The sequence below is a fragment of the Salvelinus sp. IW2-2015 genome, linkage group LG6.2, assembly GCF_002910315.2.
Source record: "Salvelinus sp. IW2-2015 linkage group LG6.2, ASM291031v2, whole genome shotgun sequence".
NCBI lineage: Eukaryota > Metazoa > Chordata > Actinopteri > Salmoniformes > Salmonidae > Salvelinus > Salvelinus sp. IW2-2015.
Window position 1 is genome coordinate 8,235,434 of NC_036846.1, and position 25,509 is coordinate 8,260,942.

Here is a 25,509-nt window from a genome sequence, read left to right on the forward strand (position 1 = left end):
ATGAAAGGTTTCAGCTACATTTATCTTAGCCAACAGTGTCAGGTATCCCATGTAAAGTTAGTCAGATTCTGTTCTTTGCCTTATATAGTCATCACACCACCAATGTGTCTTAAGGGAAGGAAGTGGGTGAGATGTGTATCAGCAACATGTCCTGCCTCCGTTTATTAAGAAACATCTTCACAGTTATATTTCGTTCAACTGTGCTGCCAGAAATGTTGAAGATATCAGTTGACCATCTTTCCCAAAGTGTAAGTATCTTTGTGATTATTTACTTCACTAATTACATTTCTCTCAATTCACACAGCTTAAAACCCCAAGACTTCTGATCCCATTTGTCAAAAAGCTAGCTTTTCAACTTCTGGAAAAATTTGTTGACATTGACGTCAAAGTAGTTTTTGGGCTCTAGAGCAGTTTGAGTTAGAACAAATATTGAGTAATATGAGGCAAACGTTTCATGCTAAAATCTTAATCAAATACTTGATTCATTATATCTATGTTATTGCATCTACACTACAGGTAACTGTAGAGATCCCCATGACACTGACAGGAAGAACGCTTTTTGGACTGTTTCTCGTCATACCAGGTCTTCTGTCTGTGAACGTGGTGAGTTTCACCTGTGCAGAGTTGACTATCTGTGCATTACAGGGAGCAACTGTGAAAGTAAGATGCCTCCATCCACCAAATTCCAAAAGTGAATACCAAAACCTCTACTGGTTTAAAAAGACCCAGATGTGGAAATGGAGGAACAAGACTATACCTGAGGACCTCTCTACAGACCCAGAATATAAAGGTCGTTTGACGTTTGGTGGCAGATCTTTTCTTGAAATAAGAGATCTTAGAAAGAGTGATGAGGGTGTCTATCGCTTTAGATTTAAGGCAGAGTCCTCTGGATGGATAAATAGTGCACCTGGAATCAAGTTGATTGTCACAAACCTGCAGATAAAGAAGGATTTTGTGACAAATGGACTGGGGGTGAAACTGACCTGTACCACTACCTGCACTCTGAGTGATAACACCATCTACGTCTGGTACAAGAACAGTAACATTACTTTACTCACCAACACCAGCTTGTTCCTCAAACCAGTCAAAGGTATGAATGCAGGCAGCTACTCCTGTGCTATAAAGGGCTATGAGGATCTCCGTGCTCCTGCAGTGTGTCTCCAAAGAAACTGCTTGGATGTGAGTTACACCCCCAAGACAATATGTGGCTTCCCTGGGTCATATGTAAACCTTTCTTGCACTTACACATTCCCCAGAAGTCTCAATATCACAAAGACACTTTGGGTGAATAATACAGATCTCAAAATGGAGCCTGAAGATCTGACTCGGTACCCGGAGTATGTGGGTCGTGTGGTATATCGTGGGAACGGTAATGACTGCACCCTGAGAATCACAGATTTGAGAAAGAGCGACACGTCCAAGTACAGGTTCCTGTTTAAAACGCAAGAGACATACTTCAATTCGCCAGCGGTCTCCCTGTCTGTCACAGACTTATATGTGCATGTATATCCTGCCGTCGTGGACCAAGGAGCCTCTGTGTCGATCTGGTGCCATACCCAATGCGGTCTTCCGCAAGGCTTTGGGGGCTTCATCTTGTACAAAGACGGACAACGCATACCCAGCCCAAATGGTGAAGAAGGTTACATAACGCTCCACACAGTCAGCAGTGAGGATGCAGGTAGCTACTCCTGTGCACTGATTGGTCAGGATGAGTTACCCTCCCTGGAAGCTACACTCACCGTCACTAAAGGACCAGTGTCTGTGTTAATTGTTGTTCTGGGGGTGGTGGCTCTCCTGACTGTCGCAGCTCTTCTGGTCTTTACCTTCAGCACACTGAAAAGGAGAAACATGGGAGGACATGATATTAGAATGAACGTCCAAACTGTCAATAATGATGGCGCTCATCTAGATGTCAGTAGGAGGGAGAGCTCCCCCGACTATGAAAACTTTGAACATATCTATGCGGACCCAGATGAGTTTGATGACACGTACACAGCTCTTCGGCGGGGGCATTGGCACTCCGTGTATGACATCATCCAGAGGAGGGAGTCACCACAGAACCTGGACTAAAGGCTGTCTGTGAGGAGAGCACTGACAGAATTAAAAAGCCATTTTGGACTGACCAATGTAGACATTTTCAAATAAATGCAACTTAAATGTTTATATCAAAACATTTCGAAAGATTTCGGACATCACAGCAATGTTGAGGGAATTCTATTTGAGTCAGAAAAAGATACTCATATGACAGGTAAGATATACAAAACCTTGTAGAGAGCCTATCCAACTGACAATCTCTTAGAAAATAAATATCAGCTATACGAACCAAGACTTAAAAATAACTAATATTGGCACAAGATGGAGGAATATAACTAGTGAAATTACAGTTAACGAAAAAATAAATGCTTAATCCAGTATCAACTAATGTACATAATTTATCATACGAGAGACAAAATTCATNCAGGCGGGCTCCGGCACTCGCCCTGGGTCGATCGCCCACCTGTCGATCTCCTCCCACGTAGTGTAGCCCAGATCCTGCTCCCATTGCCATAAATCCTGTTGCCGCTTTACACGCTGCTTGGTCCGGGTTAGGTGGGTAATTCTTTCACGATCGTCGTAGTGAGGAGACCAAGGCGCAGCGTGTGAGAAATACATCTTCCTTTTATTTTGATGAAGACGTAACACGAAACGAAACACTCTTACAACAAAACTAACAAAACAAAACAAACGACCGTGAAGCTATAAACGAAAGTGCACACACAAGCTACTAACGTTCAACATAGACAATTACCCACATAAACCTAGTGCCTATGGCTGCCTTAAATATGGCTCCCAATCAGAGACAATAAATGACATCTGTCTCTGATTGAGAACCATTCAGGCAACCATAGACACAGCTAGACACCTATACTAAACACAAACCCATCTACTCTATTTAACCCCCTAAACCATACAACCACCCTAGACACTACAAAAACACATACATTCCCCATGTCACACCCTGACCTAACTAAAATAATAAAGAAAACAAAGAATACTAAGGCCAGGGTGTGACATGGTCCAAGTCAAGTTGTGTAATCTACTGTACGAATTCATTTCCCCCAAATCCCCTTATCACTCACCTTTGTAAGTTTGTTGTTAGTTTAAGCAACCTCTTCCTGATTGTGAAATATATGAAAACCAACGCTGAGATGACAGTGTGAAATATTAGATTGTAATTCTCAGGGGATAAAAGGGGGGAAATCATTTACCTAACCAATAGAGATGATAATGGTGTATCCCACCGTAACATAGAGCTGTGACAGAAGTGATATGAAAGGTTTCAGCTACATTTATCTTAGCCAACAGTGTCAGGTATCCCATGTAAAGTTAGTCAGATTCTGTTCTTTGCCTTATATAGTCATCACACCACCAATGTGTCTTAAGGGAAGGAAGTGGGTGAGATGTGTATCAGCAACATGTCCTGCCTCCGTTTATTAAGAAACATCTTCACAGTTATATTTCGTTCAACTGTGCTGCCAGAAATGTTGAAGATATCAGTTGACCATCTTTCCCAAAGTGTAAGTATCTTTGTGATTATTTACTTCACTAATTACATTTCTCTCAATTCACACAGCTTAAAACCCCAAGACTTCTGATCCCATTTGTCAAAAAGCTAGCTTTTCAACTTCTGGAAAAATTTGTTGACATTGACGTCAAAGTAGTTTTTGGGCTCTAGAGCAGTTTGAGTTAGAACAAATATTGAGTAATATGAGGCAAACGTTTCATGCTAAAATCTTAATCAAATACTTGATTCATTATATCTATGTTATTGCATCTACACTACAGGTAACTGTAGAGATCCCCATGACACTGACAGGAAGAACGCTTTTTGGACTGTTTCTCGTCATACCAGGTCTTCTGTCTGTGAACGTGGTGAGTTTCACCTGTGCAGAGTTGACTATCTGTGCATTACAGGGAGCAACTGTGAAAGTAAGATGCCTCCATCCACCAAATTCCAAAAGTGAATACCAAAACCTCTACTGGTTTAAAAAGACCCAGATGTGGAAATGGAGGAACAAGACTATACCTGAGGACCTCTCTACAGACCCAGAATATAAAGGTCGTTTGACGTTTGGTGGCAGATCTTTTCTTGAAATAAGAGATCTTAGAAAGAGTGATGAGGGTGTCTATCGCTTTAGATTTAAGGCAGAGTCCTCTGGATGGATAAATAGTGCACCTGGAATCAAGTTGATTGTCACAAACCTGCAGATAAAGAAGGATTTTGTGACAAATGGACTGGGGGTGAAACTGACCTGTACCACTACCTGCACTCTGAGTGATAACACCATCTACGTCTGGTACAAGAACAGTAACATTACTTTACTCACCAACACCAGCTTGTTCCTCAAACCAGTCAAAGGTATGAATGCAGGCAGCTACTCCTGTGCTATAAAGGGCTATGAGGATCTCCGTGCTCCTGCAGTGTGTCTCCAAAGAAACTGCTTGGATGTGAGTTACACCCCCAAGACAATATGTGGCTTCCCTGGGTCATATGTAAACCTTTCTTGCACTTACACATTCCCCAGAAGTCTCAATATCACAAAGACACTTTGGGTGAATAATACAGATCTCAAAATGGAGCCTGAAGATCTGACTCGGTACCCGGAGTATGTGGGTCGTGTGGTATATCGTGGGAACGGTAATGACTGCACCCTGAGAATCACAGATTTGAGAAAGAGCGACACGTCCAAGTACAGGTTCCTGTTTAAAACGCAAGAGACATACTTCAATTCGCCAGCGGTCTCCCTGTCTGTCACAGACTTATATGTGCATGTATATCCTGCCGTCGTGGACCAAGGAGCCTCTGTGTCGATCTGGTGCCATACCCAATGCGGTCTTCCGCAAGGCTTTGGGGGCTTCATCTTGTACAAAGACGGACAACGCATACCCAGCCCAAATGGTGAAGAAGGTTACATAACGCTCCACACAGTCAGCAGTGAGGATGCAGGTAGCTACTCCTGTGCACTGATTGGTCAGGATGAGTTACCCTCCCTGGAAGCTACACTCACCGTCACTAAAGGACCAGTGTCTGTGTTAATTGTTGTTCTGGGGGTGGTGGCTCTCCTGACTGTCGCAGCTCTTCTGGTCTTTACCTTCAGCACACTGAAAAGGAGAAACATGGGAGGACATGATATTAGAATGAACGTCCAAACTGTCAATAATGATGGCGCTCATCTAGATGTCAGTAGGAGGGAGAGCTCCCCCGACTATGAAAACTTTGAACATATCTATGCGGACCCAGATGAGTTTGATGACACGTACACAGCTCTTCGGCGGGGGCATTGGCACTCCGTGTATGACATCATCCAGAGGAGGGAGTCACCACAGAACCTGGACTAAAGGCTGTCTGTGAGGAGAGCACTGACAGAATTAAAAAGCCATTTTGGACTGACCAATGTAGACATTTTCAAATAAATGCAACTTAAATGTTTATATCAAAACATTTCGAAAGATTTCGGACATCACAGCAATGTTGAGGGAATTCTATTTGAGTCAGAAAAAGATACTCATATGACAGGTAAGATATACAAAACCTTGTAGAGAGCCTATCCAACTGACAATCTCTTAGAAAATAAATATCAGCTATACGAACCAAGACTTAAAAATAACTAATATTGGCACAAGATGGAGGAATATAACTAGTGAAATTACAGTTAACGAAAAAATAAATGCTTAATCCAGTATCAACTAATGTACATAATTTATCATACGAGAGACAAAATTCATRAATTCTACAGCACAACAGCAGAGTCATGTCTTAAGTGTAAAACTAGCAATGACTCAATAGTTAATGCCTTCTGGGAGTGCTATAAAGTCCAAACGTTATGGGCAGAATTAGAAAGCTGGCTGTCAAAAGTTTTCCAATGTAAGTTTTAATCAATCTATCTGCATATTTCAAGACATGGTGAATATTTCAAGACTTAGTAAGATACCCAATGGACTGGACAATATTATTTTCTTCACTTACATTGGAGAAACTATTACTTAAATACTGGAAGTCAAATGAAACTCCATCGTTAAGAGAAGGGAAGAATCAATGCCTTGTTATTTAAATATGTAAAACAATCTGTCTACAGACAGAAACAACATAACATAATTTGAAATCATATGGGGCAGAGTCTTACAAGTATCGGGGGTGGATACGGGGGTGGATACGGGGGTGGATACGGGGGTGGATATGGTGGGAACATGTGGGTGTGAGCATGTGTGATTAATGTTTGTGGAAATGTATGTAAATGTTAAGTTTTTTATTGTTTATTGTCAAAAAATAATAATAAATAAATAAATAAATATATATGCAGTACCAGTCAAAAGTTTGGACACACACTACTCATTCAAGGGTTTTTCTTTATTTTGACTATTTTCTACACTATAGAATAATAGTGAAGACATCAACACCATGAAATAAAAAAAAGAGTGTGCATAGCTGTCATCAAGTCAAGGTGGCTACTTTGAAGAATCTCAAATATAAAATTGACGTGTTTAACACTTTTTTTTGGGCTACTACATGATTCCGTATGTGTTATTTCATAGTTKTGATGTCTTCACTATTATTCTACAATGTAGAAAATAGTCAAAATAAWGAAAAACCCTTGAATGAGTAGGTGTGTCCAAACKTTTGACTGGTACTGTATATAAAGAGAGAGCACTGGCACTARACGAAGGCCAGGACTCACAAGATGGATAGATATGCACAAGGTCATTGGATACATTCTTGAGAAAGGCTGATCTCTCTTTCCTTTTTAGGGAAACATGTATTGAATGGAAATATTGTAATAGCTATTTCTATGGTTAATATTACAAGCTAATGCATACAAGCTAGTTAGTGTGCCGTTATCTACAGCATGTAAGCCATTTATAGGCGTGTGTAGGCTACATTAAAGAAACCTAATGTTACTCTTTTATTTAGTCTTTTGTTTATGACTACTGCCAAGACAGGCAATTACCTTGCATAATAACCTGAGCGTTTAGCAAATAGGTCACTGATTACCTGCTGATAGACTTGAAATAATTACAATTTAATCATGCTAAACAAATATTCTGGCCATAGACTGAAACATTCAGAATATTCCATGCAATGTCTCCGTAGTGTATGYACAGTGATGACACTGACCTGATGACACTGACCTCATTAGTCCTGTCACTGTGATCTACACACTGAGGAAGCACTGAAAAGAATAWCACGTAGGCCCACTCCACAGTAGCCCTGACAGATTCTCTGCACAGTGCACGTCATCCTCAACCTTGTCCTTGCTCTCTCTAGAGTTTGACCGTGAGCGGGCACAAAATGTCACCAAGTTGAAGTGGCAGACAGGCACCCTCTCTCCGGGGCTTCAGGTCGCTTCTCCTCTCATTAGAGAACATAACACAATCTCACCCTTCTCCTCCAATCAAATAAGGAGTAGGTGATGATGTCCTCGGCGACCTGAATGCTCTTAACGAGTTTCAAAGGACACTATTTTTTCTTTCTCTCACAATATCCATCTGTTTCTTTCCCTCTGTTTCTATCCCCCTGTTGTCTATCCCTCTGTTCCTAATCCCTCTGTTTCTATCCCTCTGTTTCTATCCCTCTGTTTCTATCCTCTGTTTATATCCCTCTGTTTCTATCCCTCTGTTTCTATCCCTCTGTTTTTTTTCTATTCCCTTGTTTCTATCCCTCTGTTTCTATCCCTCTGTTTCTATCCTCTGTTTCTATCCTCTGTTTCTATCCTCTCTGTTTCTATCCCTCTGTTTTTATTCCCTCTGTTTTATCCCTCTGTTTCTATCCCTCTGTTTCTATTCCCTCTGTTTATATTCCTGTTTTCTATCCTCTGTTTTATCCCTCTGTTTCTATCCCTCTGTTTCTATCCCTCTGTTTCTATCCCTGTTTCTTATCCCTCTGTTTCTATCCCTCTGTTTCTATCCCTCTGTTTATCCTCTCTTATCCTCTGTTTTATATCCCTCTGTTTATATCCCTCTGTTTATATCCTCTGTTTCTATCCCTGTTTCATCCTCTGTTTTATCCCTCTGTTTCTATCCCTCTGTTTTTATCCCTCTGTTTCTATCCCTCTGTTTCTATCCCCTTGTTTCTATCCCTCTGTTTTCTATCCCTTCTGTTTTCTATCCCTCTGTTTTTATCCCTCTGTTTCTATCCTCTGTTTTCTATCCCTCTGTTTTATCCCTCTGTTTTCTTTCCCTTCTGTTTCTATCCCTCTGTTTCTATCCCTCTGTTCTGTCTATCCTCTTTCTTCTATCCTCGTTTCTTCTCTCTTGTTTCTCACTCTGTTTCATTATCCCTCCTCTGTTTCTATTCCTCTGTTTCTATCCCTCTGTTTTTGCTATCCCTCTGTTTCTTTCCCTCTGTTTCTATATCCCATTCTGTTTCTATCCTCTGTTTCTATCCATCTGTTTCTATCCCTCTGTTTCATCCCTCTTGTTTCTATCCATCTGTTTCTATCCAATCTGTTCTTCTATTCCCTCTGTATCTCTGGTTTCTATCTCCTGCTGTTTCTATCCCAATGGCTTGCTCTCTGTTTCTATCCCTCTGTTTCTATCCCTCTGTTTCTATCCCTCTGTTTCTATCCCTCTGTTTCTATCCATCTGTTTCTATCCATCTGTTTCTATCCCTCTGTTTCTTGCTGTTGTTCTGCTCTCCTAGACCTTCATGAGGAGCCTCATGTCATTAATCTGCTTGACAACAGACTGCCATTTTGTCCATTCCATTTTATGTCATATTACATTTAGTGTGTATGTCATTGGGTACGTAACTATAGATGTAAGACTGCTATATTGATTTTCAGCATACTGGTATGATTATTTTGATCAATACATGCTTTGGTTTTTGTTGCTCGTTTTATTCAGTTTTCTTTTCGAGTTCGAAACTGCCAGCCCCTAACTCGCTTGTCTGCTTCAGTTTGTGCTTTCCATGTGGTTCATGCAGGTTGAATGAGCCTACCGCTGAGCGCAAGCCTCACCTGTTGTGCTCCATGAAAATGTGRTCAGTCAAACCATTAAAATTTTACACCTATCAAGGGATTCTAATTAATGTTCCACTGCAGCGTTGGAGCTGGACTGCCACAAACCTAATTTACTCCACCATATTTTATTCAACTCGTACCTGCATTGGGAATACACTGCGTTCCTTGCCTGTGGAGGATCATGGCCTTATTCTTCTGAACTCTCCCTCAAGTTTACTATCTTCCTTTCTACCCAGCTTTATGCTAAGACTTCATTTTGGTCCTATTCTGTGTCTCTAGTCATATAGACTCCTTTCCTTGATTCCTTTAGGAAGTGGTTTAAGAGTATTGGAAGTGGTTTAAGAGTATTGGGACACGGCAGTACAGAATGTACAATAGCAGTCAAAAGTTTGGACAYACCTACTCATTCAAGGGTTTTTCTTWATTTTTTWWACTATTTTCTATATTTTAGAATAATAGTGAAGACATCAAAACTATGAAATAACACATATGGAATTATGCAGTAACAAAAAATKTGTTAAACGAATCAAAACATATTTTATGTTTGAGATTCTTCAAAGTAGTCACCCTTTGCCTTGATGRCAGCTTTGCACACTCTTGTCATTCTCTCAACCAGCCTCACCTGGAATGCTTTTCCAAMAGTCTTGAAGAAGCTCCCACATATGCTGAAAACTTGTTGGTTGGTTTTCCTTCACTCTGCGGTCCAAACTCATCCCAAACCATCTCAATTGGGTTGAGGTCGAGTGATTGTGGAGGCCAGATCATCTGTGTGTCCAACCTTTTGATTAGTACTGTATATTTGACTACCTCTTCAGCAGGTAAGTGAGACAGTTGGTCAGACACTAAAGCAACCCTTTATTCCTTCACCTGTGGGTTGTGGCTCATCCAAGTTTTACAATTGGCCTCATGAGTCATCATTAACTATTTGAATAGAAAACAATGAGGCCGCAGCATGAAAACAAAAGCTAGAGCCTCTCTATTCCAGATTGATTACTTTAATTTAAYTTGGGGTCTGAAATTAGCTCTGTGAATGGTACATAAACTGCAGAAATGGCCTTGGTAACAACATGCATTTCTACATCTAATGTCAAGGTTATTTTATATGTTTATTATGAATGTTATTTTCATTGTTTTGCTGTCATCGTTGGCCAATATTCCCAGAAATTGTAGTGCCTCTATATCCTCAGTTTCCATGAAACACACCACAACAACGTGTTGTAGCAGCACTGAATTTGATTGAACTTCTCCAGCTCAGCTGTTGATGCAGGACATATTAATCCAAGATTGCTACGAGTTTATTTTTATTTTCCCTTTATTTAACTAGGCAAGTCAGTTAAGAACAAATTCTTATTTACAATGACGGCCTAGGAACAGTGGGTTAACTGCCTTATTCAGGGGCAGAACGAGAGATTTTTTACCTTGTCAGCTCAGGGATTCATTCTAGCAACCTTTCTGTTACTGGCCCAATTCTCTAACCACTAGGCTACCTGAAGCTGGTTCATACAATCAGCAGATTTGACAAAAATAGCTTAAAATCCAAAGACTTCTGATCCCATTTCTGATTGCCAAATCATTTTAATAGAGGTGCTCAGTCTAGTCTTAAGCAAGTTACGCTATATCCTCAGCCTACAGTACTAGTCGTTACCTGTCTTTATAATGTCTTGGACTCAAAAACCTAAATGGTTGAGTATATCAACCACTTAAATAATCAGGCATGGAGTTGTGTCATTTTTAGCTCTTCCTTCCTCTCTCTCAAGAGCACAATGTTAGTTCCTGTGTGAAGAAATGCTATGTGAAGCAATAACTGTAAGAGATTTTTACACAATTCCTTTGAGTTGGTTTATCAATCCAGTGTGTGTACATAACACAAAAGGGGYCATAGTTGGTAAGAATCAGTAACTTAAGTTACGCTATTGTGTATTAACCATGTACTTACTTTGTTTTGGAAAACTCAGAGGAACGACACACTCAGAGGAACGACTTTCAGTGATGAGCAGAAGTGCTATGTGCTCCATCCTACATTGCAGCTCCACTCTCTCTGTCCATCACTGAACACTAGGGGGAATGCATTGTCTGGCCATGATGCTCTTCTGTGTTGACGCTAGAATGATTGATGAGTTTTGAGGGCGAAACAATGGAGCCCGTTGAGAAACATTAGACTTAGCAGCACCCTCTTTGAGACAAGGAGGCAATTGCACACTCCACTTACACTTCTAATAAACATCCGACCTTCAGTCCCCCATGCTTTGTTAACACTCCAGAAAGAAGTGGGTTGTTTATCAAAATCCCCCAAAGTTTTCAGTTTACTGCTATTCGGTTCAAAAGAAAACAATTTGGATCGAGGGAACATTGTCTTGTGAATTTGTGCTTGTATCGTAAAACAACGGAAAGGGATGTTGGCCATCTGTAATCAATKATTTATTTGTATTACCTTGGTTATTTATCACCTATGGGCTAGCCTTTGGTATGTGAAAGTGACACTTCAATTAGCTGATATGGCTAATGTAGCTGAATTCAGCTAAGGTTTTATTATGCTGTTAATGTTGTTCAAATCGTTGCAATGTATGGTGATACCACCGCACAGAGTCCACAGAATCCACAGAATCTWAAAGGACCTAGAAATAACGTGTTAAGACAACATGCATCCCTTTATAGTAAGAACATACAGTCATGCAATCACATGTGTGTTTAGCAATGTCCACATGCAGCGAAACTCTATTCGGTGACTTCACACAGTTCATCTTAATGACCTACTTCTACCAGAGCATTATTTCACATTACTACCCATGCTATTTCCTTTCCCCATCATTAAGACCTCTGGTGCATGACCAAATAAAAAAGGCGATCATGGAGAAAGTCTCTTCAATGTCAGCCTATGCATACAGATTTGTAGGATCTTCACTTGATCAGTCTTTGGTTGCTGAGATGCCGATGAGCTTCATGATTTACATAAATTAACTGAAAACCCGCACTAACAAACAGATATATTAACAATATTTCACTTTTCATATAGCTAGGGTGGCAATATCCTGTGAACTTTCAATACATTTTTCAACCCTACATGTAGCCTTATTTTAACCAGCTTAAGCACCTATCAAGCAGCATTATGGACTATACGTTTGAATYCTGTTGCAGCAGGATTATTTTGCTGCGACAATACGGCTTAAATTAAGATCCTACATCTGCATCTGCGGACGCCACACACAGAGGATCATCAAATCCTCTAATGACTCTATGAACGAGGGGGATAAATTGGTTGTGGCAGGGTTAAGGGGAAAGAATAACTCTGTGGGTCGATGTTTTCCAGTGTGACCCAGAAACAATGAGAGGAGACCCAGGTGAGAGAGGAGTTGTKAATGGGAGCATGAGCTAGGAGATAGGGTTTTGGGAGGCAGGGGGCTGTACTATGCTGTACTATGGTGTGTGTGGGAGCTAACTGATTGTCCACAATTTTCCTATATGACCTTGAACACTGTTTAACCACATAGTCACCTCCGATCTCAATTATAATGGAGTTGACTGTCACAGAATATGCTTTCATGATAGATATAGAATGCTTGACATAGTTTTGGAAGTGCTATCATTTTAATTTACCATTAGTTGCTCACTTTCCTGCTCCCCAACACTGGTTACGCTATGATGTCATTATGTATGTCACATTCCAGAATTCAGTCAAATTGCCCTCCAATCGAGCAAGGGCTTTGCTGTGATGTCATGTTGTACTCCTTGTCAGAATGTTGAACATTTCATAATATGGTTTCCAAGGGAACTCATGTTCTGTGTTAGTAGATCATAGCAAATAATTTCCAATATGGACACTATTCGGATCAAACAGAATTGCAGTCATGAAGAAGTTTCTGAGAATGGTGCAAAACGATCGACTAGCTGGAAATTAAATGACATACGGTTTCATGGATCCAGAAGGTACTTCTGAGATTTAACTTCATAAAAAGTTTAATTACTAATGCTCAATTTGTAGGTGTTTTTTTAGTATGAGTTTGAGGGTTGATAAGATTCTTGACACATGATTTCATTTTAAAGTCAAGTTATGTTTTTTTTTGTTGAACTGAGGTTTATTTAATTTTTTTATGTAATGGCTGTGCGAAGTTGCTGGATATTATCRGGAACTGGAACACTCTGTCGTACACGTCAATCCAGAACATCCCAAACATGCTCAATGGCTGACATGTCCGGTGAGTATGCAGGCCATGGAAGAACAGGGACATTTTCAGCTTCCTGAAATTGTGTCCAGATCCTTGCAACATGGGGCCGTGCATTATCATGCGGAACCATGAGGTAATAGTGGCGGATGAATGGCACGATAATGGGCCTCAGGATCTCGTCACGGTATCCCTGTGCATTTAAATTTCCATCGCTAAAATTAATTTGTGTTCATTGTCCATAGCTTATGCCTGCCCATACCATAACCCCACTGCCACCATGGGGCACAATGTTCACAACGTTGACATCAGCAAACAGCTCTTTCACATGACTCCATACAGTACACAGGGTCTGCGGTTGTGAGGCCGGTTGGACATGCTGCCAATTTCCCTAAAATGTTGTTGGAGGCGGCTTATGGTAGAGAAATTAAGATAAATTCTCTGGCAACAGCTCTGGTGGACATTCCTGCAGGCAGCATACCAATTGCACGCTACCTTAAAACTTGAGTCATCTGTGGCTGTCACGCCCTGATCTTAGAGAGCCTTTTTATGTCTCTAGTTGGTTTGGTCAGGGTGTGATTTGGAGTGGGCATTCTATGTTTTGTTTTCTATGTTTCTTTATTCCTATGTTTTGGCCGGGTATGGTTCTCAATCAGGGACAGCTGTCTATCGTTGTCTCTGATTGGGAATCATACTTAGGTCGCCCTTTTTCCCTCCTTTCAGTGTGGGTAGTTATCTTTGTTAGTGGCAATTAGCCCCGTAAGCTTCACGGTTGTTTTCTTCGTTTGTTGTTTTGTTGGCGACATTTTCTAAAATAAAAGGAATATGTACGATTACCACGCTGCACTTTGGTCCACTTCTTTTGACGGCCGTGACAGTGGCATTGTGTTGTGTGACAAAACGGCACATTTTAGAGTGGCCTTTTATTGTCCCCAGCACAAGGTGCACCTGCGTAATGATCRTGCTATTTAATCAGCTCCTTGATTTGCCACACTTGTCAGGTGGATGGATTATCTTGGCAAATGAGAAATTCTCACTAACAAGGATGTAAACACATTTGTGCACAACATTTGAGAGAAATAAGCTTTTTACGCATATGGAAAATGTCTATCACATTTTATTTCAGCTCATGAAACATGGGACTAACAGTTTACATGTTGCATTTATATTTTTGTTCAGTGTAAATGGGAAAGGCATCATAAATTACTCTAATGCCATTGATTCCAATGAGACTGTTTTGGATTTCTCCCTGACCACAATTGCCTCCATTCTGCAACTTTGAGGGTTGGAGAGAGAGGAGGAAGGCACCAGCCCCTGGAATGGCTCCTTCCAGGGTTCTGAACAAGAGGAAAGGCAGAAGCAACACATCGGAGCTCTTCACCTCCAACTCCCAGAAGGAGGCACTAAGCCTACATGTACAGTATATACTGCCATCTGCACTTATCTGTCTCATAACGTCAGAGGCATATCAGAAATGATTCCGCAGTGGACTGATCGTGGCAGCAAAGGCATGTTGTGACTCACTGTCTGAGTGCTATGTGCTATGCGTGTATGTGTGTGTGTGTGTGTGTGTGTGTTGTGGTGTGTGTGTGTGTGTGTGTGTGGGTGTGTGTGTGTGGTGTGGTGTGTGTGTGTGTGTGTGTGTGGTGTGTGTGGTGTGTGGTGTGTGTGTGTGTGTGTGTTGTGTGCGTAAGCACTCCCCAAGAGTGGCTTAGGGAAGTTCCTGGATAATTGGTCATGATCATTTAAGTGTATGGTCATCACTCAGCCCACTTCAAGTCTTCACCATAATACACCCCCCAAGTCTCAACTGTAACTAGAAGTAGCTGAAGGCTTAATGACTCCAAATGATTTTATATGCTAGCTAGCTACAGACCGGAAGGCAGTGGCATCATAGAAAATGAATGAAAATGCAAGCCACATGCTAACGATACCAAGACAATACCGACATTATTTGGGTGTCATATTATGACCTATTTGCACACTTGCCCTTATTAATTTGAGATCCCCACATCTCCCATGCATTATGCTGCAAGGTATCATTCAATTAATAGTGCAACCTCAATAACGCATATTAATGAACCCAAGTCGATCTCCATTACCAAGCTGCAGCACCAAAGGGACTGACACCTTAGGGATTACTATTCAGTAATTATCCACGTTAAAATATCAGGTTGATATTATATGACTGGATTGACATTTACACATTGCAGCTTCATTTATTTTATTTTTCTTATCCACAAAATTATGATGTATTATATTACAATATTATATTTGTTTGTATTACTTTCTACTCCTTATGGATCTGAAATGAATGGAAGTGTGAGCAATATGGTTACAACATCACCTGTCAGCCATATTTCTTACCCCTATTCGGTAATTTTAGATCTGCAAGGTGTGCTCAACGAGGAACCCCAGGGATAGACGTATGATATTAGGGTATCCATTAGGAGGAATCCCCAAATACCAGGATGTAAWATGCCTGCTATAACGGCCTCCGTTGGTTGGAGATTAGGTCTTTCATGACAGGATGGATAGATATACCAACTTCCTAGTTATTTACCCACCACCATCAACAACTAGCAAGTGAGTGTCCCTATCCTTCCCAGAGGTAAGAGGAGAACGGAGAAGAAAGCAGAGGCCTCATTCCAGTAGTACCCTATAGCATCCCTCTGTCCTCCACTAGGTGATCATATGAAACASACAATCTCCAGGGGAAATTTGACATTACATCTACATTTGAGTCATTTAGCAGACACTCTTATCCAGAACATCTTACGTTAGTGCCTTCATCGTAAGATAGCTAGCTGAGACAACAACAATTCACAATCTTTGCAAGTACATGTCATCCGCAAAGTCAGCCCTAGTAGGGAAATACAAGTGCATCGATTTTTTTTTATACAAGTGCCACAGGATTTTTACAAACTCTTTAAGAAGGTAGGGCTTCAGAAGTTTACGGAGGATCAATAATTCAATTAAATGACGGAACACACGTCATCAAAGTCTGTAGATTACCCACCTTGATTTAGAGGCCAACTCACCATTTTAAGGCAAAGACTAGTTTGGGCAGATCAGGGTGATTTATTCAGCTCGGAGAGGCAGAGCATGCATTACAATGACTCTGTCTCTAGTCTTTTGTAATAAACAGAAAACTGAAGACGAATTATCAGGTCCAAACCATGCAATCCTGTGTAGAGTTATATTTACTTTCGTACTCTGTTAAACCATTTTTATATATGTGGATTGTATAAGGTTTAACGGAAGTGCTCTTTGAACACGAGTGTTTGGTTAAAAATTAGAGGCTTTCTAGAAACTGAAGATGATTAATCAGGTAAACAAGATGATGATCGCAAATCCAGACAGGTGAATGGAAAGCAAAAATATGGCAACCTACGTAAGAAGCAAGAATACCTTGGGATATGGTTTACAACTGTGCATTTCATTACACTGGTCGATATTGCCTACTGGTGAATAAATATGAAGAAAAGTACATGGACGGTGTTCAATTAAATTAAGTTAGAGAAATCATGTAGATCATAGAATTGAGCCAATTAAATCGCAAAGCAATATTGTAATGAGTTTCAAAATCAATTAATCCGAATCAATATCTGTTTGTGGTGAAAGATCAGTGGTTCTCTCAAGGAAGCATTGGAATGTATTCAAGATGGTCTAGGGCTGGCCTCTGAATTGGTTGGACACCTTGATTGGACCCCTTAAATTATATTCGTCAGCAGCTTCTTCTGTATTAAATTGACTTTATTAAAGATGGTAGGTAGCTTAGCGGTTAAGAGCGTTGGGAGAGTACTTGAAAGGTTGCTTGTTCGAATCCCTGAGCCGACTAGGTGAAAAATCTGTCAATGTGCCGTTGAGCAAGGCACTTAACCCTAAATTCTCCTGTAAGTCGCTCTGGATAAGAGTGTCTGTTAAATGACTAAAATGTCAGTTTAATAATAACCTGTTCCAAGGTGATTTCAAAGGGTGAACAATACAAAAGCAACTGATGAATCATGAAAAATATTCATTTTCATCTCAAGTTCATTTATGTACATGTTCCTATGTGTTGTGCTTATGGCTATGAATCTATAACCTATTTCAGTCAATACAGAGCAATAATGCTGTTTGAGTTAACTTGGGTTTTATCTCCGCTTTTTAAGTCGTGGGCGTTCGGGAAAAACCTCTGTGGGGAATTGCAGAGTAAGCCTAATTACCTGGTTTTGGCAAGCCTGTTCAATCCCAACCTCATTGTTTTGCTCCTCAAAATGAAACGAGATAGAAAGCTGAAAAGGGGAGGATGAAAAATTCTCGACATGCGCCCTAATTTCAGTAAACGTGTCAATCTATTACAGTGGAATACTGGAGGACCCTCTGTTTACATTTACATATGAAAATGCGTGAGATTAAGGTCGTTAAACGTTAATGGAGGCCTCATATTCTGTAGATCCATAGAGGTCCCTAATGATGTTTAGCTTGTGAACTGCAGTACAAATGWGGTATGATGTTACAGCTTATTGTGATAGACTTGCATGGTTAGTAATTCCAACCACACAGCTTTTGACCATGATTGGGTTTGTTTGATCTTTGTAAGCCAAAGTGCTTAAATGGGACTAATGCACTGAAATTACATTTACAGTACAGTACAGTATATCCAAGGCACCCTGATCCTAATAATTACAACAACAATAGTAACAATGATCATGATGGAGCACTAACAAAGCCCATCAATTAGTTTGTTTGTTTTGTACATTACTTAGTGTGTGGGCCCATGTTGTTCATGTGGGCTCACTAAAAGCAACGGATGACTCCGTGGTGCTTGTTTTGCACTCGGTGGGTGGAGAAATATCTCCAARTTTCAGGTTTGAATTCCATAGGAATCTGTGACACCCACGTCAATCTGTAATCCTGGCTATTAGAGGGCTTTAGTTTCGATACGTGCATCATCATCACTTGGGTTGCCATGCACACACAAACGGCTGGCTTTGAAACAAGGCTTGGGAGAGTATTGCAGTACCAGGGCACTTTATAGTCATGGCACAGTGTTGATTTGTCTGCAAACAACCTGCAGGCATGCTACTGCGTTTTCTCCTATAAATGATGTACTTTAAAAGACATACAGATTGTCTACTGTGTGCATATGTGTCTGCATAGAGGTCACCAGCCAACTCAAGACGGGTACATATCTATGCCTTTTGCTAATTAAACTGTTAAACTGTGAGAGCTTTACATTAAATTGGGGATGATTTAACCCTACCCATCTCTAATCTAATTGGAGGAAAGGTTAAATCAATGTGAATCTAATAAGGCCAAGAAAACATTGCAAGCCTCCAAATGACTGCACATAGAATTCCATTCAATAATCAGTCAAAGGTTAACAGGCAAAGATGATCAGCTGAATCTGCTACTAATTCCTCCATTTTACTGGCTAAAGGTGGCCAATATTYTGCTATTAATTTTAAATTGCACTAAATGACATCATTGTCCTGTTGAAAATATGGACACATGCTGACATGATGTTGCTACAGTATATCTGCAAGGCCAATACAATGTTGGAGGACAAAGAGTTTGGGCCTAACAAAGGTTTGAACTAGGCCAAGTACCAATGATGAGCAGGGGTCTGATTGTCAGATTTTAAAAAATCCAGGTACGGGACCTCCTGTGTGCACCAATTTTTTTTTGATGGGCCTAATAGTTTAATTACATATAGAATCCCTATTAATTCAATAGGATCTCCGTGGGCCTAGTCTCTGTTGGCCTAGTCATCATTTCACTTTTAAAATGTATTACCTTTTATTGTGGCATAAAGACAACCAGTCATGACGTTTTCATCTGATTGTCAAATGATCACTTCAAAGGGTTCCTTTACTATGCTACCCGCGCACGTTCATTCACACGCAAAATATTTCCAGCTTCCAAACAGTGKCGAATGGAATACACAAAAAAAAAAATCTCATACACAAAAAAACAAAATTGTTATTATATTTGGCAATTGTAATTAGGTCAGAATGTACGTGTCGACTGTTGTCCGCGCATGTCTCGGGTGTTGGCCACTCATTTCTGACTTGGCAAAATGTCAGTGTTCTCGTCGAACCACATCGCATTTTGGAGCGTAGGTTACACCACYGGTTTTCATGTCCATTCGCAAATTTTTTCATGCCTTTGACATGCGGTAATGATAAATAATGGTATATTACCCTACCGTTTTCTTGACATTTTGTTTTAATTATTGTGATAGGCTCATGTTTAACGTACCCCCACTATTTATTTTGCCAGGCCACATACCAGACGGCACCACCTTAGTTTCACCCCTGTTTAAATGGAATGTGAAACCTTTGCAATCTGATTAAGTCTATGTCAATGATGTGATAAACCCCAAAAAACCGAGGTGCTCAAAAACCCAAAAAAACCGAGGTGCTCAAGAAACACCTGACAATGGATAAGTAGGCCTACACATGTTGTCCTTTGCTTTCATAACCAGCCTTGAAGCAAAATGCAATGTGTGTGTATATATATATATATATATGTGTGTAGCCTAATGGAAGGCTACCCTAGATGGATGGCACCTTATTAAAAAGGATGCATTCAACCACATAGATACACTAAAGCAGACGCCTGGGACAATATAATGCAGGTCAGACATGGTTAAAAGGCAACAAGGCAGGTATATAGCTGGTCATAAAAGCCGTCCACTTGGTATTCTTGTTTGTCGGCTACATACCGATAAACTACTCGAAAAGACACTATTGGACCGAAAGTGGTGGGACGCACAAAGACTGGACCGCGTCAATAATTGATCGCTCTCTTTCGGTCAGAACGTGGGACGTTTCAGAAGGGAGCTCTACATGTGATTCAGTGAGTTGCTTCATCAGCAGCAGGCAAGGCAGCTGCAGTTCCCCTCGTAAACACACTCATATAGCCAGTGTGCAAGAAGGAGCAAGGACATACCTTTTTGCCAGGAAACAGGAGATGCTAGGCGTGTGCACTTAATATCATCGTCTGCCATTGAAAAAAAAAACTTCATTTTTGAGAGTCTTATTGTCGTTTTTGATAGATTCCAATCGCCGGACAGGTAATTATTATGAGCGCTGAAGAAAACCTGGCTGTCGGGTTTAACTATGTTGAAGGTTGAGGTAGGAGCTTTCCACCAGCAATGGTGCTGAAACCTGCCTTTGATCGAAAGGAAGTGTTTCTGTATCACCGCAATCATTTCCATGTTGCTTTCACAAATGCAACGCTTTTTATTAATCAGTTTTATGTTCAAATTGACTGATCATCTAAATACATACGCTATTTTTGCAATAGGCTACATACAATAAAAAAGGCATGGTTATTGTTCATGTAACAACATCGCAGGTTATGGGAATTAGGAACATTRATCGTTTCTAGATGGGTTGACAAACATTTGGAATCGTAAAAATATAAATTTTCTGGTTTGGAAGTTTTCAATATGAGGAGGATTATTGTGTATTTTGGTCATCACCCTTCACCTCTGCTACTCCCGGGAAATGTGGAGACCTCTAAGAAATAGTTAAGTGTCGGTGACATATTTTAGACTTTGAGTAGCCTACCAATAAGAACACAAGTTTCGATATAATTCTCAATAACAAACCAGACATAATCAAATGTGATGTTTTAGGCTAAAGATTAACATACTGATAAGTGTGTAGGAAAAGTGTACAGCACCATATTGTTATTTGTGCTCGTGAAAAACGGTACATGCATGATTGTGCATGCGTCTGCGTTTAGRTTATGAGGTCTGATATATTGACGGCTGGTGTCCTTCCTATGGGCCCTAAACAGTCAGTCTACCTATGAGCTATTACCTGCTTATTTTTATTGGTGCTAAGAGGCATATTCAGTTACTTACATCAATGGATTCCTATGGAAATATGGCTGAGTAGTGTTTTAAAAGTTTCTTCCGAGTAAAGGGTTTCGGYCAGGACAAGTTACACGTTTCAGTGGGAACTCAACACCGACTGTTTTTCTTTTGACTTTAGATCTGCCAATAAAGGACTATTTMTCCTGCTGGACCTGAATGTAAGATCGCGAGGATAAAGAAGTCAGGAATCAAAAGCCATCATCATGGATTTTGTTATGAAGCAAGCGTTGGGAGGTAAGTTGCTAACCTTATGCTACCACTGCCTGATGAGATCATGCAGTCTTAGGCTGTTGTCTCAATAGGGAGATACGGGAGCGTCCGAGTGTCTTCCAGTCTTCCAGACTATAGGTCATGACGAGGTCCGTTAAGGCGACTAAAACCACTTTGTTTATATTGGTTAATGGGTTTTTGGAGATACACAACTATCATGTTATTCTGTTACATTTATAGTTATGTATATATTCTGGGAAAGTAAACTTGGAATATTAGCTATGTCAGTTCATAATTGTAGGCTATATTTTTCTTGGTGAAATTTGAACACGCATAATTTATATATTTAGAATGTTTGGATGTTTATTGATCGATTATGTCGAAAATATCATAGTATTTTGAATATCCACTGTTTTGGTTGTGCGCAATTGCGCACTGCATCTCCAGCAGTTAGTCAGTCCCTTTGTTGAGAACTATTGGCAATTTTGCGCATTTCAGTATATGCACAGATGCATTGCACATGTTTTAAAGCCAGAATCCTTAAAGAGCCATTTACTCTTCCATGATGTTCATCTGGAGCGTAGGGGTTGAACAATTGTCCAYCCCAAAAAACGAATACAGTGTAAGCCTACCTGTAGGTTTCTAATGAGCACCATTACAAACAGTATTACTGTGCAGTAGCACATCTTGACTCTGTGTTACTGCTCCTTATCTTCCAGCTGCAAAAGCCTATCAACACTAATTTCATCTTCAACAATTTTATTAGTGCACATTAAATACGCATGATTTTATTTTCATAATTACTTGAGCTGAGATGTCCCTATGTGGGATTAGCATATAAAGTAATGCATTCTTTAATGAATGTAACAAATTGATCCTATCATCAATATGCAAATCAATSTCGTGGATGGTGAAGTAAGTGTCTTATATGGAGAGGTGCTAAACCTAGAGATAGACTGTAATACAGTAAACCTTCTCAAATCCTTACACMGCCTCCTCCCTCCACACACACACACAACCTTGTCCCTTGCCATAAAACACGTGACTTGCCATGCATCCCTGTYATTGCTGGCTTTAGACAGCTGTGTGTTCTGAGACCCGATGATGGATACGCGGGAGAAGCCAACACTGACTGATTAGGGAGAGCAAGGGCTCAAAGAGGAAGAGATGGGATTCATTTCATTAAACAGCTGCTAGATAAGGCAGTTTGTCAGGGCCTGTGGTCAGCTGTACACAGCTACATCGATAAAGAAGACGAGTAGAATCCACTGAATTGTGTGCAAAGGGATTTCACACATGAGGAAATTGAGCTGTGGTGCCAAGGTCCTAACCTTCAGCAGTTTGGAGACATGTTCTTGTTTATTTCTCTCCTATTGATGTGGGAAATGTGTGTGTGGAAGAAGATTGCCTTTTGGTTAATGAAGTTTGGCTTGCTTCCCCATTGTAGCGCGTTACACTGGCGGATTTGGACACTGATACACGCCTAAATTGGAACGCAGTGGCTGTACAGTAACATGTTATACATTACGCCAGAGCTCTGACTCTGCGCTTCACAGCGATGTATGGGTTTTGACTGACAGTCGCGACAAGAAGTTGCCTCCCTCCCGCTAATTAGGCAACTTCAGAATTTTTTGTTGTTGTCTCAGTGAGGGAAATGCTGTAAAGTAAGAGGACACTATGTATTTTGAAAGATGAGAAGTTGAGGAATATAATAAATACTGCCTTGATGTCATACAAGCAAGCCAAACACCCATGAGACCAAATGTGCACTTAACTTTTCCATTTCATAAAACGCATGTCAAATAAAATAAAATAAAATTGTATTTGTCACATGCGCCAATACAACAGGTGTAGACCTTAGAGTGAAATGCTTACTTACAAGCCCTAACCWACAATGCAGTTTTAAAAAAGAAGAATAAGAAATAAAAGTAACAACAAATTGAAGAGCAGCAGTAAAATAACAATAGGGAGGCTATATACAGGGGGTACCGGTACAGAGTCAATGTGCTGGGGCACCAGTTAGTCGAGGTAATTGAGGTAATATGTACATGTAGGTCGAGTTATTAAAGTGACTATTCATAGATAATAACAGAGAGTAGCAGCAGTCTAAAAGGGGGGGATGCAAATAGTCTAGGTAGCCATTTGATTAGATGTTCAGGAGTCTTATGGCTTGGGGGTAGAAGCTGTTTAGAAACCTCTTGTACCTAGACTTGGCGCCCCGGTACCGCTTGCCTGCGGTAGCAGAGAGAACAGTCCATGACTGGGGTGGCTGGAGTCTTTGATATTTTTGGGCCGTCCTCTAACACCGCCTGGTATAGAGGTCCTGGATGGCAGGCAGCTTGGCCCCAGTGATGTACTGGGCTGTACGCATTACCCTCTGTATTGCCTTGCGGTCAGAGGCCGAGCMRTGGCCATACCAGGCAGTGATGCAATCAGTCAGGATGCTCTCAATGGTGTAGCTGTTGAACCTTTTGAGGATCTGAGGACCCATGCCAAATCATTTCTCCTGAGGGGGAATAGGTTTTGTCGTGCCCTCTTCATGACTGCCTTGGTGTGCTTGGACCATGTTATTTTGTTGGTGATGTGGACACCAGTTCTTAACCTGCTCCACTACAGCCCATCTATGAGAATGGGGGCGTGTTCGATCCTCCTTTTCCTGTAGTCCACAATCATCTCCTATGTCTTGATCACGTTGAGGGAGAGGTTGTTGTCCTGGCACCCCATGGCCAGGTCTCTGACTTCCTCACTATTGGCTGTCTCGTCGTTGTCTGTGATCAGGCCTACCACTGTTGTGTCATAGGCAAACTTAATGATGGTGTTGGAGTTGTGCCTGCCCGTGCAGTCGTGAGTGAACAGGGAGTACAGGAGGGGACTGAGCATGCAACCCTGAAGGGCMCCCGTGTTGAGGATCAACATGGCGGATGTGCTGTTACTTACCCTTAACACCTGGGGGCGGCCAGTCAGGAAGTCCAGTATCCAGTTGCAGAGGGAGGTGTTTAGTCCCAGGGTCCTTAGGTTATTGATGAGCTTTGAGGGCACTATGGTGTTGAACACTGAGCTGTAGTCAATGAATAGCATTCTCACATAGAGGTTTMTTTTATCCCGATGGGAAGGGCTGTGTGGAGTGCAATAGAGATTGCATCATCTGTGGATCTATTAGGGCGGTATGCAAATTGGAGTGGGTCTCAGGTTTCTGGGATAATGGTGTTGAAGTGAGCCATGACCAGCCTTTCAAAGCACTTCATGGCTACAGATGTGAGTGCTATGGATCGGTAGTCTTTTAGGCAGGTTACCTTAGTGTTCTTGGGCACAGGGACTATGGTGGTCTGATTGAAACATGTTGGTATCACAGAGTCAGTCAGGGAGAGATTGAAAATGTCAGTGAAGACACTTGCCAGTTGGTCACCAATGGCATTGTGGTGTACTCCTCAATGGCATCGGAAGAATCCCGGAACGTATTCCAGTCTGTGCTAGCAAAACARTCCTGTAGGTTAGTCATATACAGTGTCAACGTTTAGGATCACTATGTTTGATGTACAGTTACAAGATGACATGGCGTCATACCCTGGGTTGTTCTGAACAGAATGAGCCTATGTTTGTYGATTGTGAATAAAATTTGYCATGTCACATGCACAGTGGTGAAGCACAGTTTYGCGGCCCCTGCAAGGTCCGAGCAAGGCCCCCCCTCCAACCCATGTTTAATATGATACATATTTCTTGCCATGGCGCCGAGAGAAACATTTGCAGTTTTATAGCTAATCTCATCCTACTTTACATATCTTGCCATGAGGCTGTGAGAAAATGTTGCTCTTTTAGAGCCCAGCGATTCTTAAAAGACAGGACAATCTTCAATTTTTTTCTCACAAATATTTGTCTTAATATTTTGATAGATCAAAGTATCACCATGTAAAGGAACAACCTCCTATTTTTATCCATAAAATCCCACTAACTGAATTAATGTAAACTCCATTAGACACCATAAAAGGCCGTTCATTTTTAAAATTATTGTCCAACAAGTGTTTAAAAGCCTTGATTGTTTAATTCTAACACTCAAATATGTTATACAAATCTCCAAATTTCTTCTTATTTTGTTTTATAGCACTGTTAAATGCTTCAGGGCTAATTCCGTTAGCATTTTGGCTTGTTTTTCTAGATTTACAACATAAAACAAATTTCTAGAGCAAACATTATCCCTTAGGTGTAGCACAGCAAATACTTCAAATGTTTAAGCATATGCTGCAGAACAGTGATTCCAATATCCTAAGGGGGT

The 25,509-nt window shown here is 40.8% G+C and overlaps 3 protein-coding genes across 3 annotated transcripts in view; all 3 read left to right on the top strand.

Moving 5' to 3' along the window:
- Positions 1-178: 178 nt before the first annotated feature.
- On the top strand, positions 179-2,145 carry LOC111965552 (uncharacterized). The gene is made up of 2 exons (XM_023989712.2): positions 179-248; positions 517-2,145. The coding sequence occupies exons 1-2, from the start codon at positions 213-215 to the stop codon at positions 2,068-2,070; spliced, it is 1,590 nt and encodes a 529-aa protein (XP_023845480.1). The 5' UTR covers positions 179-212; the 3' UTR covers positions 2,071-2,145.
- A 1,342-nt stretch (positions 2,146-3,487) lies between these two features.
- On the top strand, positions 3,488-5,884 carry LOC111965553 (uncharacterized). The gene is made up of 2 exons (XM_023989713.2): positions 3,488-3,557; positions 3,826-5,884. The coding sequence occupies exons 1-2, from the start codon at positions 3,522-3,524 to the stop codon at positions 5,377-5,379; spliced, it is 1,590 nt and encodes a 529-aa protein (XP_023845481.1). The 5' UTR covers positions 3,488-3,521; the 3' UTR covers positions 5,380-5,884.
- A 14,093-nt stretch (positions 5,885-19,977) lies between these two features.
- The window catches only part of LOC111965783 (complexin-1-like), a 50,494-nt gene continuing 44,962 nt past the window's right edge, over positions 19,978-25,509 (top strand). The window contains exons 1-2 of the mRNA XM_023990076.3: positions 19,978-20,219; positions 21,148-21,263. Of these exons, the coding sequence (XP_023845844.1) occupies positions 21,233-21,263 (31 nt within the window). The 5' untranslated portion in view covers positions 19,978-20,219; positions 21,148-21,232. The remainder of the gene's footprint in view (positions 20,220-21,147; positions 21,264-25,509) is intronic.

Coding starts and splice junctions, on each gene's coding strand:
- LOC111965552 (XM_023989712.2), top strand. CDS start 213: ATGTTGAAGATATCAGTTGACCATCTTTCCCAAAGT. Junction 249..516: donor TTGACCATCTTTCCCAAAGT/GTAAGTATCTTT, acceptor TCTACACTACAG/GTAACTGTAGAGATCCCCAT.
- LOC111965553 (XM_023989713.2), top strand. CDS start 3,522: ATGTTGAAGATATCAGTTGACCATCTTTCCCAAAGT. Junction 3,558..3,825: donor TTGACCATCTTTCCCAAAGT/GTAAGTATCTTT, acceptor TCTACACTACAG/GTAACTGTAGAGATCCCCAT.